This window comes from Ranitomeya variabilis, chromosome 8 (assembly GCF_051348905.1).
Source record: "Ranitomeya variabilis isolate aRanVar5 chromosome 8, aRanVar5.hap1, whole genome shotgun sequence".
Taxonomy (NCBI): domain Eukaryota; kingdom Metazoa; phylum Chordata; class Amphibia; order Anura; family Dendrobatidae; genus Ranitomeya; species Ranitomeya variabilis.
The window spans coordinates 218,867,495-218,880,462 of record NC_135239.1 but is presented as its reverse complement, the minus strand read 5'-3'; the positions used below and the strand labels follow the sequence as shown (position 1 = coordinate 218,880,462).

The window sequence follows — 12,968 nt, the reverse complement described above, 5'->3', positions numbered from 1 at the left end:
AGGCTCCTCCCTATAATCAGTACAGGTTCCTCCCCCTATAATCAATACAGGCTCCTCCCTATAATCAGTACAGGCTCCTCCCCCTATAATCAGTACAGGCTCCTCCCCCTATAATCAGTACAGGCCCCTCCCCTATAATCAGTACAGGCCCCTCCCCCTATAATCAGTACAGGCTCCTCCCTATAATCAGTACAGGCTCCTCTCCCTATAATCACTACAGGCTCCTCCCCCTATAATCAGTACAGGCTCCTCCCCCTATAATCAGTACAGGCCCCTCCCCCTATAATCAGTACAGGCTCCTCCCTATAATCAGTACAGGCTCCTCCCTATAATCAGTACAGGCTCCTCTCCCTATAATCAGTACAGCCTCCTCCCCCTATAATCAGTACTGGCTCCTCCCCCATAATCAGTACTGGCTCCTCCCCCTATAAACAGTACAGGCGCCTCCCCCATAATCAGTACAGGCTCCTCCTCCCTATAATCAGTACAGGCTCCTCCCTATAATCATTGCAGGCTCCTCCTCCCTATAATCAGTACAGGCTCCTCCCCCTATAATCAGTACAGGCTCCTCCCTATAATCAGTGCAGGCTCCTCCCCCTATAATCAGTGCACGTTCCTCCTCCCTATAATCAGTACAGGCTCCTCCCTATAATCAGTGCAGGCTCCTCCCTATAATCAGTACAGGCTCCTCCCCTATAATCAGTACAGGTTCCTCCTCCCTATAATCAGTACAGGCTCCTCCTCCCTATAATCAGTACAGGCTCCTCCCCCTATAATCAGTACAGGCCCCTCCTCCCTATAATCAGTACAGGCCCCTCCTCCCTATAATCAGTACAGGCTCCTCCCTATAATCAGTACAGGCTCCTCCCCCTATAATCAGTGCAGGTTCCTCCTCCCTATAATCAGTACAGGCTCCTCCTCCCTATAATCAGTACAGGCTCCTCCCTATAATCAGTGCAGGCTCCTCCCTATAATCAGTACAGGCTCCTCCCCTATAATCAGTGCAGGTTCCTCCTCCCTATAATCAGTACAGGCTCCTCCTCCCTATAATCAGTACAGGCTCCTCCCCCTATAATCAGTACAGGCCCCTCCTCCCTATAATCAGTACAGGCTCCTCCTCCCTATAATCAGTACAGGCTCCTCCCCCTATAATCAATACAGGCCCCTCCCCCTATAATCAGTACAGGCCCCTCCTCCCTATAATCAGTACAGGCCCCTCCCTATAATCAGTGCAGGCTCCTCCCCCTATAATCAGTGCAGGTTCCTCCTCCCTATAATCAGTACAGGCTCCTCCCCCTATAATCAATACAGGCTCCTCCCCCTATAATCAGTACAGGCCCCTCCTCCCTATAATCAGTACAGGCCCCTCCTCCCTATAATCAGTACAGGCTCCTCCCTATAATCAGTGCAGGTTCCTCCTCCCTATAATCAATACAGGCTCCTCCCCCTATAATCAGTACAGGCCCCTCCTCCCTATAATCAGTACAGGCCCCTCCTCCCTATAATCAGTACAGGCTCCTCCTCCCTATAATCAGTACAGGCTCCTCTCCCTATAATCAGTACAGCCTCCTCCCCCTATAATCAGTACTGGCTCCTCCCCCATAATCAGTACAGGCTCCTCCCCCTATAAACAGTACAGGCGCCTCCCCCATAATCAGTACTGGCTCCTCCCCCTATAAACAGTACAGGCTCCTCCCTATAATCAGTACAGGCTCCTCCCCCTATAATCAGTACAGGCTCCTCCCCCTATAATCAGTGCAGGCTCCTCCCCCTATAATCAGTGCAGGCTCCTCCCCCTATAATCAGTGCAGGCTCCTCCCCCTATAATCAGTACAGGCTCCTCCTCCCTATAATCAGTGCAGGCTCCTCCCCCTATAATCAGTGCAGGCTCCTCCCCCTATAATCAGTGCAGGCTCCTCCCCCTATAATCAGTACAGGCTCCTCCTCCCTATAATCAGTGCAGGCTCCTCCCCCTATAATCAGTGCAGGTTCCTCCCCCTATAATCAGTACAGGCTCCTCCCTATAATCAGTGCAGGTTCCTCCTCCCTATAATCAGTACAGGCCCCTCCTCCCTATAATCAGTACAGGCTCCTCCCCCTATAATCAGTACAGGCTCCTCCCCCTATAATCAGTGCAGGCTCCTCCCCCTATAATCAGTGCAGGTTCCTCCTCCCTATAATCAGTACAGGCTCCTCCCCCTATAATCAGTGCAGGCTCCTCCCCCTATAATCAGTACAGGCTCCTCCCTATAATCAGTGCAGGCTCCTCCCCCTATAATCAGTGCAGGTTCCTCCTCCCTATAATCAGTACAGGCTCCTCCCCCTATTATCAGTACAGGCTCCTCCCCCTATAATTTCTACTAGTCTATATGCCCACGGTTACGCTCCTCCCCCGCTGCTGCCCCCGGTTACGGTCCTCCCCCGCTGCTGCCCCCAGTTACGCTCCTCCCCCGCCCCTGCACAGGCCCCTCCGTGTCTTCTCTGCTCTTCCCTCCAGGGGGCGCCGCCTCTTCACCTCCTAATAATATCACACAAGACGCAGCCGGTATCATTAGATTTATTTCTGGTGAATCCTCAGTGGGGGGGGTGGGCGCGGGGGGAGGGGGCCACTATTACATGCACAGCCACAATTAGGACGAAGTGAAGTGTGGGGACCCCGGTGACGCACTGGGGGGCCGAGCAGACCCCGTATTCTGTAGTTGCAGAGCACAGGCGTGACCCCCAGATGAGGCAGGAGACGAGGTGCGGATCCCCGCAGTGTCACGTGTAGGAGAGCAGGTTTATATCGTAACATCCTTCCACCTGCGGAGACAAAGAGAAAAGTGATGGAGCCATCCATAGCAACCAGCCTCTCCTGTCTCAGCCCCTACTGGTTGCTAAGGGCAATCCCCCCTATCCGCCTGTGGTGAAGTATGTGTGTATATATATATATATATGTGCAGTGACCCATGTATAGGTATTGTGTGACTAGGAACATCTGTCCTGAAGGCTGCAGGTTCCCACCCAGGAGTTAATATGTATTTTCCTGGGACAAGTAGACTTCTGTCTCCAATCTCACCAGGGGGTCCTCCTGGAAGCCAAGAAGAAAGGGAACATTTGACACCTCCTAGCTCTTGGAAGAGAGATGTTAATTACGGCCTGATAGTATCTCTGTGACAGCTGTTACACAAAGGATCTCAAGAGAAAATAATATATTCATTGGGGAGCGCGGCCGTGGTCCAATCAAAAAACAAGCAATTATGATATTAACTTGAGGGGCTGTTCTTGAAACCTGACCTCCAGACCAAAGCTACAAATTAGACCTGTATACCTAGAATCGTGTACACATGTGAGGGCAGCCGAAGCTGATGTGTTCCACCAACTCCATTCACCCCCCCAGGGAGCAGCAAGCAGACTACCAGTTAGATGATTTCTGTAAGTTTTCTCGTTTATTTTTATACTGTTTTGCATAAGTTGTATGTCTTTTTATCATCATATTTTTATACCTTTTTCTTTACTGTAAGCACTGAACCTTTTTGTATTAAAGTATAAAACTTTAACAAGTTGAACCTTGAATATTCTAAAAGAATCCATAGCCTAAGGTGTGTGAGCCTTATGAGTGGTAGACACTATTAGTAATATTTCCGGGACTCAACGCCCGTGTGTTCGGTGAGTGGTGGAAGCATGTATGAGCGGGTCCGTGGCCTGGGTCTGTGTGTGATTTATGCTCCCATTACAGCATAGGACAGAGGCTGAATGGTGGACTGACTGAGAGTGGAGAGATAGATAACCCTTGCAGGCACAACCCCAAGTCACGTGTGAGAGCAGGTACGTGACGAATAAGTGACACCAGAGTGGGGATCCGTGACACGGCCATTCTGAAGATCCTCGCAGCAGCGATGCCTGTCACCTGCCGTACTCACATCGAACCTCCCGACCGCAGCCGTGCTCTGCATGGAGCGCATCACCTCCGTCAGCACCCACATCCGCTGCACCTCACTGGACACGTGCTCCGGATCCGGGAGACCCTGGAATGTGGGAGACCATGAGTGAGCGGACCCCAGAATCCGAGATATCTCCCTGCACCCGGAGACCCCAATAATGCAGAAATGCAGCAGCCCAGGGCCCAGCATGCAACCTGGCCCCGGCACGCTCCCCCACCTCCCAATGTGCTCTCCGTGTACTGGCACGCTCCCCCATGTACTGGCGCACTCCCCAATGTACTGGCACTCCCCCATGTACTGGCACTCTTTCCCATATACTGGTGCACTCCCCCATTTACTGGCACAATCCCCCATTTACTAGCGCGCTCCACCATGTACTGGCGCGCTGTTATGGACCTGGTGGTTAGGAGCACCCGGAATGACCTGATGAGTAAATTCAAAATCGGGACTAGCTCTGGGTAAATGGGAACTCTGCTGACCGCAAACCCTACTCCTATCACACACACTAGAAATAGCCGTGGAGCGTACCTAACTCTCCCTAGACGCCTCTGTCTTCACTACCTAAGAGCTAACTACACCTAAAGATAGAAATAGAAGCCTTACCTTGCCTCAGAGAAATTCCCCAAAGGTAAAGGCAGACCCCCACATATATTGACTGTGAGTTAAGAGGAAAGTCACAAACACAGGAATGAAACAGGTTTTAGCAAAGGAGGCCAGATTTCACTAGTCAGAGGATAGAAAAGGGAACTATGCGGTCAGCACAAAAGACTACAAAAAACCACGCAGAGTAAGCAAAAAGACTCCCCACACCGACTCACGGTGTGGAGCTGCCACTCTGCACCCCAGAGCTTCCAGCTAGCAAGGGAATATCATGATAGCAAGCTGGACTAGAAATTAGCAGTAACAACAAATGAACTAGCAAAGACTTAGCTTCTGCTGGAGTAGACAGGTCCTCAGAGAAGTCCAAGAGAGATCTGAACCAATACTGAACCATTGACAGCTGGCATGAAGTAACGATCTGAGTGGAGTTAAATAGGGAAGCAGAATAGCAATAAACGAGAGCAGCTGATAAAGCCAACCTCAGTGACCAGCAGTTCCGCTCGAAGCCACCAGAGGGAGTCCAAGAGCAGAACCAACCAAAGTACCATTCATGACCACAGGAGGGAGTCCGAGAACGGAATTCACAACAGTACCCCCCCTTTGAGGAGGGTTCACCGAACCCTCACCAGGGCCCCCAGGGCGATCAGGACGAGCCAAATGAAAGGCACGAACTAAATCGGCAGCATGGACATCGGAGGCAACAACCCAGGAATTATCCTCCTGACCATAGCCCTTCCACTTAACCAGGTACTGAAGCTTCCGTCTCGAAATACGAGAATCCAAAATTTTTTCCACCACATACTCAAACTCCCCCTCAACCAACACTGGAGCAGGAGGATCAACGGAGGGAACCATAGGAGCCACGTACCTCCGCAACAACGACCTATGGAACACATTATGGATGGCAAAAGAAGCTGGAAGGACCAAACGAAATGAGACAGGGTTGAGAATTTCAGAAATCTTATAAGGACCAATGAAACGAGGCTTAAACTTATGAAGGTTTCTTCTCCTAGGAACATAACGAGAAGACAACCAAACCAAATCCCCAACACGGAGTCGGGGACCAACACAATGACGGCGGTTAGCGAAACGTTGAGCCTCCTCCTGAGACAACGTCAGATTGTCCACTACGTGAGTCCAAATTTGCTGCAACCTGTCCACCACAGAATCCACACCAGGACAGTCAGAAGGCTCAACCTGCCCCGAAGAAAAACGAGGATGAAAACCAGAATTGCAAAAAAAAGGCGAAACCAAAGTAGCTGAACTAGCCCGATTATTAAGGGCAAACTCGGCCAATGGCAAGAAAGCCACCCAATCATCCTGATCAGCAGAAACAAAGCATCTCAGATAGGTTTCCAAAGTCTGATTGGTTCGTTCGGTTTGGCCATTTGTCTGAGGATGGAAGGCCGATGAAAAAGATAAATCAATGCCCATCTTAGCACAAAAGGACCGCCAAAACCTAGAGACAAACTGGGAACCTCTGTCCGACACAATGTTCTCCGGAATGCCATGCAAACGAACCACATGTTGAAAAAATAATGGCACCAAATCAGAGGAGGAAGGTAATTTAGGCAAGGGTACCAAATGGACCATCTTAGAAAAGCGATCACAAACCACCCAGATGACAGACATCCTTTGAGAGACAGGAAGATCTGAAATAAAATCCATGGAAATATGCGTCCAAGGCCTTTTCGGGACTGGCAAGGGCAAAAGCAACCCACTGGCACGAGAACAGCAGGGCTTAGCCCGAGCACAAGTCCCACAGGACTGCACAAAAGAACGCATATCCCGCGACAAGGAAGGCCACCAAAAGGACCTAGCCACCAAATCTCTGGTACCAAAAATCCCAGGATGACCAGCCAACACCGAGCAATGAACCTCAGAAATAACTCTGCTAGTCCATCTATCAGGGACAAACAGTCTCTCCGCTGGACAACGGTCAGGTCTATCAGCCTGAAACTCCTGCAGCGCCCGCCGCAAATCAGGGGAGATGGCAGACAGAATTACCCCCTCTTTGAGAATACCAGCCGGCTCAGGGACTCCCGGAGAATCAGGCACAAAACTCCTAGAAAGGGCATCCGCCTTCACATTCTTAGAACCCGGAAGGTATGAAACCACAAAATCGAAACGGGAGAAAAACAGCGACCATCGAGCCTGTCTAGGATTTAACCGCTTGGCAGACTCGAGATAAGTCAGATTTTTGTGATCCGTCAAGACCACCATGCAGTGCTTGGCTCCCTCAAGCCAATGTCGCCACTCCTCGAATGCCCACTTCATAGCCAGCAGCTCCCGATTGCCAACATCATAATTACGCTCAGCAGGCGAAAACTTTCTAGAAAAGAAGGCACATGGCTTCATCACAGAGCCATCAGAACTTCTTTGAGACAAAACAGCCCCTGCTCCAATCTCAGAAGCATCAACCTCGACCTGAAAAGGGAGCGAAACACCTGGCTGACGCAACACAGGGGCCGAAGAAAAACGACGTTTCAGCTCCTGAAAAGCCTCAACGGCCGCGGAGGACCAATTGACCACATCAGCACCTTTCTTGGTCAAATCAGTCAAAGGTTTAACCACACTAGAAAAATTAGCGATGAAGTGACGGTAAAAATTAGCAAAGCCCAGGAATTTCTGAAGGCTCTTCACAGATGTAGGCTGAGTCCAATCATAAATGGCCTGAACTTTAACAGGATCCATCTCGATAGTAGAAGGGGAAAAAATGAAGCCCAAAAAGGAAACCTTCTGAACTCCAAAGAGACATTTAGACCCCTTCACAAACAAGGAATTAGCACGAAGGACCTGGAATACCATTCTGACCTGCTTTACATGAGACTCCCAATCATCCGAAAAGACCAAAATATCATCCAAATATACAATCATGAACCTATCCAGGTACTTTCGGAAGATGTCATGCATAAAGGACTGAAACACAGATGGAGCATTAGAAAGCCCGAATGGCATCACCAGGTACTCAAAATGGCCCTCGGGCGTATTAAATGCTGTTTTCCATTCATCGCCCTGTTTAATACGCACAAGGTTATACGCCCCTCGAAGGTCTATCTTGGTGAACCAACTAGCCCCCTTAATCCGAGCAAACAAATCAGACAGCAGAGGCAAAGGGTACTGAAATTTGACCGTGATTTTATTGAGAAGGTGGTAATCTATACAGGGTCTCAGAGAACCATCCTTCTTGGCCACAAAAAAGAACCCTGCTCCCAATGGTGACGACGACGGGCGGATATGCCCTTTCTCCAAGGACTCCTTTATATAACTCCGCATAGCGGCGTGCTCTGGCACAGATAAATTAAAAAGTCGGCCCTTAGGAAATTTACTACCAGGAATCAAATTAATTGCACAATCACAATCCCTATGAGGAGGTAGGACACTGGATTTGGGCTCATCAAATACATCCTGGTAGTCCGACAAAAACTCAGGGACTTCAGAAGGAATGGAAGCAGAAATTGACACCAACGGAACATCGCCATGTACCCCTTGACAACCCCAACTGGACACAGACATTGATTTCCAATCCAATACTGGATTATGAACCTGCAGCCATGGCAAACCCAACACCACCACATCATGCAAATTATGCAACATGGCAAACCCAACACCACCACATCATGCAAATTATGCAACACCAAAAAGCGAATATCTTCCTGATGTGCAGGAGCCATGCACATGGTCAGCTGAGTCCAGTACTGAGGTTTATTCTTGGCCAACGGCGTGGCATCAATTCCCCTTAATGGAATAGGATACTGTAAAGGCTCCAAGAAAAAACCACAGCGCCTGGCAAACTCCAAGTCCATGAAATTCAGGGCAGCGCCTGAATCCACAAATGCCATAACCGAGTAGGATGACAAAGAGCAAATCAGAGTAACAGATAAAAGAAATTTAGGCTGTACAGTACCAATGGTGACAGACCTAGCGAACCGCTTAGTGCGCTTAGGACAATCAGAGATAGCATGAGAAGAGTCACCATAGTAAAAACACAGCCCATTCTGACGCCTGTGTTCTTGCCGTTCAGTTCTGGTCAAAGTTCTATCACATTGCATAAGCTCAGGCCTCTGCTCAGAGGACACCGCCAAATGGTGCACAATTTTGCGCTCGCGCAAACGCTGATCAATTTGGATGGCCAAGGACATTGATTCATTCAGACCAGCGGGCGTGGGGAACCCCACCATAACATCCTTAAGGGCTTCAGAAAGACCCTTTCTAAAAATTGCTGCCAGGGCACACTCATTCCATTGAGTAAGCACAGACCATTTTCTAAACTTCTGACAATATATCTCCGCTTCATCCTGACCCTGACACAAAGCTAGCAAGATTTTCTCTGCCTGATCCACTGAATTCGGTTCGTCATAAAGCAATCCAAGCGCCAGAAAAAACGCATCTACATTAAGCAATGCAGGATCTCCTGGCGCAAGGGAGAATGCCCAGTCTTGAGGGTCGCCACGCAACAAAGAAATAATGATTTTCACTTGCTGAATGGGATCACCAGAGGAGCGGGGTTTCAAAGCAAGAAACAGTTTACAATTATTTTTGAAATTCAGAAACTTAGATCTATCCCCAGAAAACAAATCAGGAATTGGAATTCTAGGCTCTAACATCGGATTCTGAACTACATAATCTTGAATGCTTTGTACTCTTGCAGTGAGATGATCTACACTAGAGGACAGACCCAGAGATTAAGGGGAAAAGAGAGACAAAACACACTGCAAAGAAAAAAAAATGGGTTCAGAACTTCTTATCCCTCTATTGAGATGCATTAACACTTTGTGGGCCAGCTGTACTGTTATGGACCTGGTGGTTAGGAGCACCCGGAATGACCTGATGAGTAAACTAGAAATCGGAACAAGCTCTGGGAATTGGGAACTCTGCTGACCGCAAACCCTACTCCTATCACACACACTAGAAATAGCCGTGGAGCGTACCTAACTCTCCCTAGACGCCTCTTCACAGCCTAAGAGCTAACTACCCCTAAAGATAGAAATAGAAGCCTTACCTTGCCTCAGAGAAATTCCCCAAAGGTAAAGGCAGCCCCCCACAAATATTGACTGTGAGTTAACAGGAAAGTCACAAACACAGGAATGAAACAGGTTTTAGCAAAGGAGGCCAGACTTCACTAAAATAGTCAAAGGATAGCAAAGGAAACTATGCGGTCAGCACAAAAGACTACAAAACCACGCAGAGTATGCAAAAAGACCCCCACACCGACTCACGGTGTGGAGGTGCAACACTGCACCCCCAGAGCTTCCAGCTAGCAAGGATATATCATGATAGCAAGCTGGACTAGAAATAGCAGTACTAAGAAATATATTCAGGAAGCAGTAACAACAAATGAACTAGCAAAGACTTAGCTTCTGCTGTAGTAGACAGGTCCTCAGAGAAGTCCAAGAGAGATCTGAACCAATACTGAAACAACGACAGCTGGCATGAAGTAACGATCTGAGTGGAGTTAAATAGGGAAGCAGAATAGCAATAAACGAGAGCAGCTGATAAAGCCAACCTCAGTGACCAGCAGTTCCGCTCGAAGCCACCAGAGGGAGTCCAAGAGCAGAACTAACCAAAGTACCATTCATGACCACAGGAGGGAGTCCGAGAACGGAATTCACAACAGTACCCCCCCTTTGAGGAGGGGTCACCGAACCCTCACCAGGGCCCCCAGGCCGATCAGGACGAGCCAAATGAAAGGCACGAACTAAATCGGCAGCATGGACATCGGAGGGAGTCCGAGAACGGAATTCACAACAGCGCGCTCCACCATGTACTTGCGCTCCCCCATGTACTGCCGCGCTCCCCCATATACTGGCACGCTCCCCCATATACTGGCGCGCTCCCCCACGTACTGGCGCGCTCCCCCATGTACTGGCGCGCTCCCCCATGTACTGGCGCGCTCCCCCATGTACTGGCGCGCTCCCCCACGTACTGGCGCGCTCCCCCACGTACTGGCGCGCTCCCCCACGTACTGGCGCGCTCCCCCATGTACTGGCGCGCTCCCCCATGTACTGGCGCGCTCCCCCACGTACTGGCGCGCTCCCCCATGTACTGGCGCGCTCCCCCACGTACTGGCGCGCTCCCCCATGTACTGGCGCGCTCCCCCATGTACTGGCGCGCTCCCCCATGTACTGGCGCGCTCCCTCGTGTGCCGATGTGCAGAATACAGGCCCGTCTCTGCGCCGTCGTCCGCCATCACCTTGTGCAGCTTCTGCAGATGCTCTCGGGGCGGCAGATGAGACAACCACCAGGAAAACGGCTTCTGCGGACTCTGGGAAGGAAGAGGTTAATAAGCATTAGGACACTCCCCCCACCTCCCCATGCATTCCCAGTGGGTGGTCCCGAGCGTCCCCTCCCCTCAGGACAGCCGGACCTCAGCGGAGCCAGGGGCCACACAGGAGTAACGGCCGGCGGGGCCACTCAGCACCACGTGGCGCCATTACTCGGGACGCCCTATTAGGAAACCTCTGACTTCTGTAGGGGGCACAGCGTGAGCGGCTGCTGCAGCGCCTCGTTATAGCAGTCTGCAATTTCCGGGAGCTGCTGGGCTGGGGCGAGTAGGAATGTGGGGTCTCTCCTGAGCTGCGGACCCCTTACCTGCCGGCCAGGGGGATTGATCCGTAATTCTTCCAGGGTAAATGACAGCCAGGCGGGCGACGGCTGCCGCAGGATGAAGCGCAGGGACGTCACGTTATCTGCGGCACACGCCATCTGCGGGGACAGAGCGCGTCACTCCATCAGGGTTACCAGCGACCACCGGAGGCAGCAGAGAGCCCCCATCCAGGCAGAGCATCACCTGCGGTCTGCACACAGACACGTAGTCCTGGGACCCCTCCTCCGTGTGGGGGTCCGGCATGAGGGGCAGGTTCCTTACACACGTCCGCCATGTTCTGCTCTTCTTGGTCGCTGTCGGTCGCAACTGCTGGAATTTTACAGTGAGGAAAGCGGTGTAGAAATTCCTGAAGGAAATCTCCTGGAGGACAGAGAATCATAGAGTGCGGGAGACATGGCAGAGCGACGCGGAGAGGAAGGAAAGGATGGGGAGGGCAGAGCGAAGCGGAGAGGGAGGAAAGGATGGGGAGGGCAGAGCGACGCGGAGAGGGAGGAAAGGATGGGGAGGGCAGAGCGACGCGGAGAGGGAGGAAAGGACGGGGAGGGCAGAGCAACGCGGAGAGGGAGGAAAGGATGGGGAGGGTAGAGCGACGCGGAGAGGGCAGAGCGACGCGGAGAGGGAGGAAAGGATGGGGAGGGCAGAGCGAAGCGGAGAGGGAGGAAAGGATGGGGAGGGCAGTGCGAAGCGGAGAGGGAGGAAAGGATGGGGAGGGCAGTGCGAAGCGGAGAGGGAGGAAAGGATGGGGAGGGCAGCGCGAAGCGGAGAGGGAGGAAAGGATGGGGAGGGCAGCGCGAAGCGGAGAGGGAGGAAAGGATGGGGAGGGCAGCGCGAAGCGGAGAGGGAGGAAAGGATGGGGAGGGCAGCGCGAAGCGGAGAGGGAGGAAAGGATGGGGAGGGCAGAGCGATGACGCGGAGAGGGAGGAAAGGACGGGGAGGGCAGAGCGACGTGGAGAGGGAGGAAAGGACGGGGAGGGCAGAGCGATGAGGAGAGGGAGGAAAGGACGGGGAGGGCAGAGCGAAGACGCGGAGAGGGAGGAAAGGACGGGGAGGGCAGAGTGATGACGCGGAGAGGGAGGAAAGGACGGGGAGGGCAGAGCGATGAGGAGAGGGAGGAAAGGACGGGGAGGGCAGAGCGACGACGCGGAGAGGGAGGAAAGGACGGGGAGGGCAGAGCAAAGACGCGGAGAGGGAGGAAAGGACGGGGAGGGCAGAGCGACGACGTGGAGAGGGAGGAAAGGACGGGGAGGGCAGAGCGACGACGTGGAGAGGGAGGAAAGGACGGGGAGGGCGGAGTGCTGCGGAGGCGAGGCTGGGGAGGGTGACGCGGAGGCGGGGCCGGGGAGGGTGACGCGGAGGCGGGGCCGGGGAGGGTGACACGGAGGCGGGGAGGGTGACGCGGAGGCGGGGAGGGGAGGCGGGGCAGGACTGCGCGGTCACGTGACACAGTGGACACTCACGTTGAGCGGCGTCGCGGCAGGGAAGGTGAGGTCGATGACGCTGACCCCCGGCTCGGACGTCCCATCCCCCACCTGGAGCGGCACCGGGGTCCGGATGGTGCACGCTGCCGCCTCTTGGGCCATGACGGTGACCCGGGCTCAGCGGCTGCCGAGAGATAAGGCAGGAGGACAGGACACCGCTGGTCACGTGACCTCACCGGCGCGGACAGTGTCTCCTCCTCACACCGCACAATCCCACCTGCCTGGGGGCCGGCAGTCACGTGGCCCCTTTCTCTCTGGCCCCGGAGCTGCACACAGCGCCCCGTGTACTCGCTGCAGTCACTCCTCCCTTGTGGCAGCACATTCCCTCATCAAATATGGCGCCGGATGCTCTTCACAGAC

General features: G+C 52.6%; 1 protein-coding gene across 3 annotated transcripts; it reads right to left on the bottom strand.

Moving 5' to 3' along the window:
* Positions 1-2,543: 2,543 nt before the first annotated feature.
* Positions 2,544-12,939, bottom strand: NICN1 (nicolin 1, tubulin polyglutamylase complex subunit). 3 transcript variants are annotated; one of them, XM_077277228.1, is made up of 6 exons: positions 12,588-12,939; positions 11,314-11,439; positions 11,115-11,228; positions 10,717-10,788; positions 3,903-4,007; positions 2,544-2,802 (listed from the first exon to the last, which is right to left on the bottom strand). In XM_077277228.1, exons 1-6 carry the CDS (start codon positions 12,708-12,710, stop codon positions 2,761-2,763), a joined length of 582 nt encoding a protein of 193 aa, XP_077133343.1. In that variant the 5' UTR covers positions 12,711-12,939; the 3' UTR covers positions 2,544-2,760. The 3 variants fall into 3 exon arrangements, with proteins under 3 accessions (XP_077133343.1, XP_077133342.1, XP_077133344.1); XM_077277227.1 differs by having other exon boundaries at positions 11,314-11,490; positions 12,588-12,926; XM_077277229.1 differs by having other exon boundaries at positions 11,314-11,436; positions 12,588-12,848.
* Positions 12,940-12,968: the final 29 nt, after the last annotated feature.

Excerpts from the sequence above, each read along its gene's own strand:
- NICN1 (XM_077277227.1), bottom strand. The coding sequence starts at position 12,710 with ATGGCCCAAGAGGCGGCAGCGTGCACCATCCGGACCCCGGTGCCGCTC. Across the intron at positions 11,229-11,313 it reads TGTCTGTGTGCAGACCGCAG|ATGGCGTGTGCCGCAGATAA; the intron begins GTGATGCTCTGC and ends CTGTCCCCGCAG. Across the intron at positions 4,008-10,716 it reads ATCTGCAGAAGCTGCACAAG|GGTCTCCCGGATCCGGAGCA; the intron begins GTGATGGCGGAC and ends CCCACATTCCAG.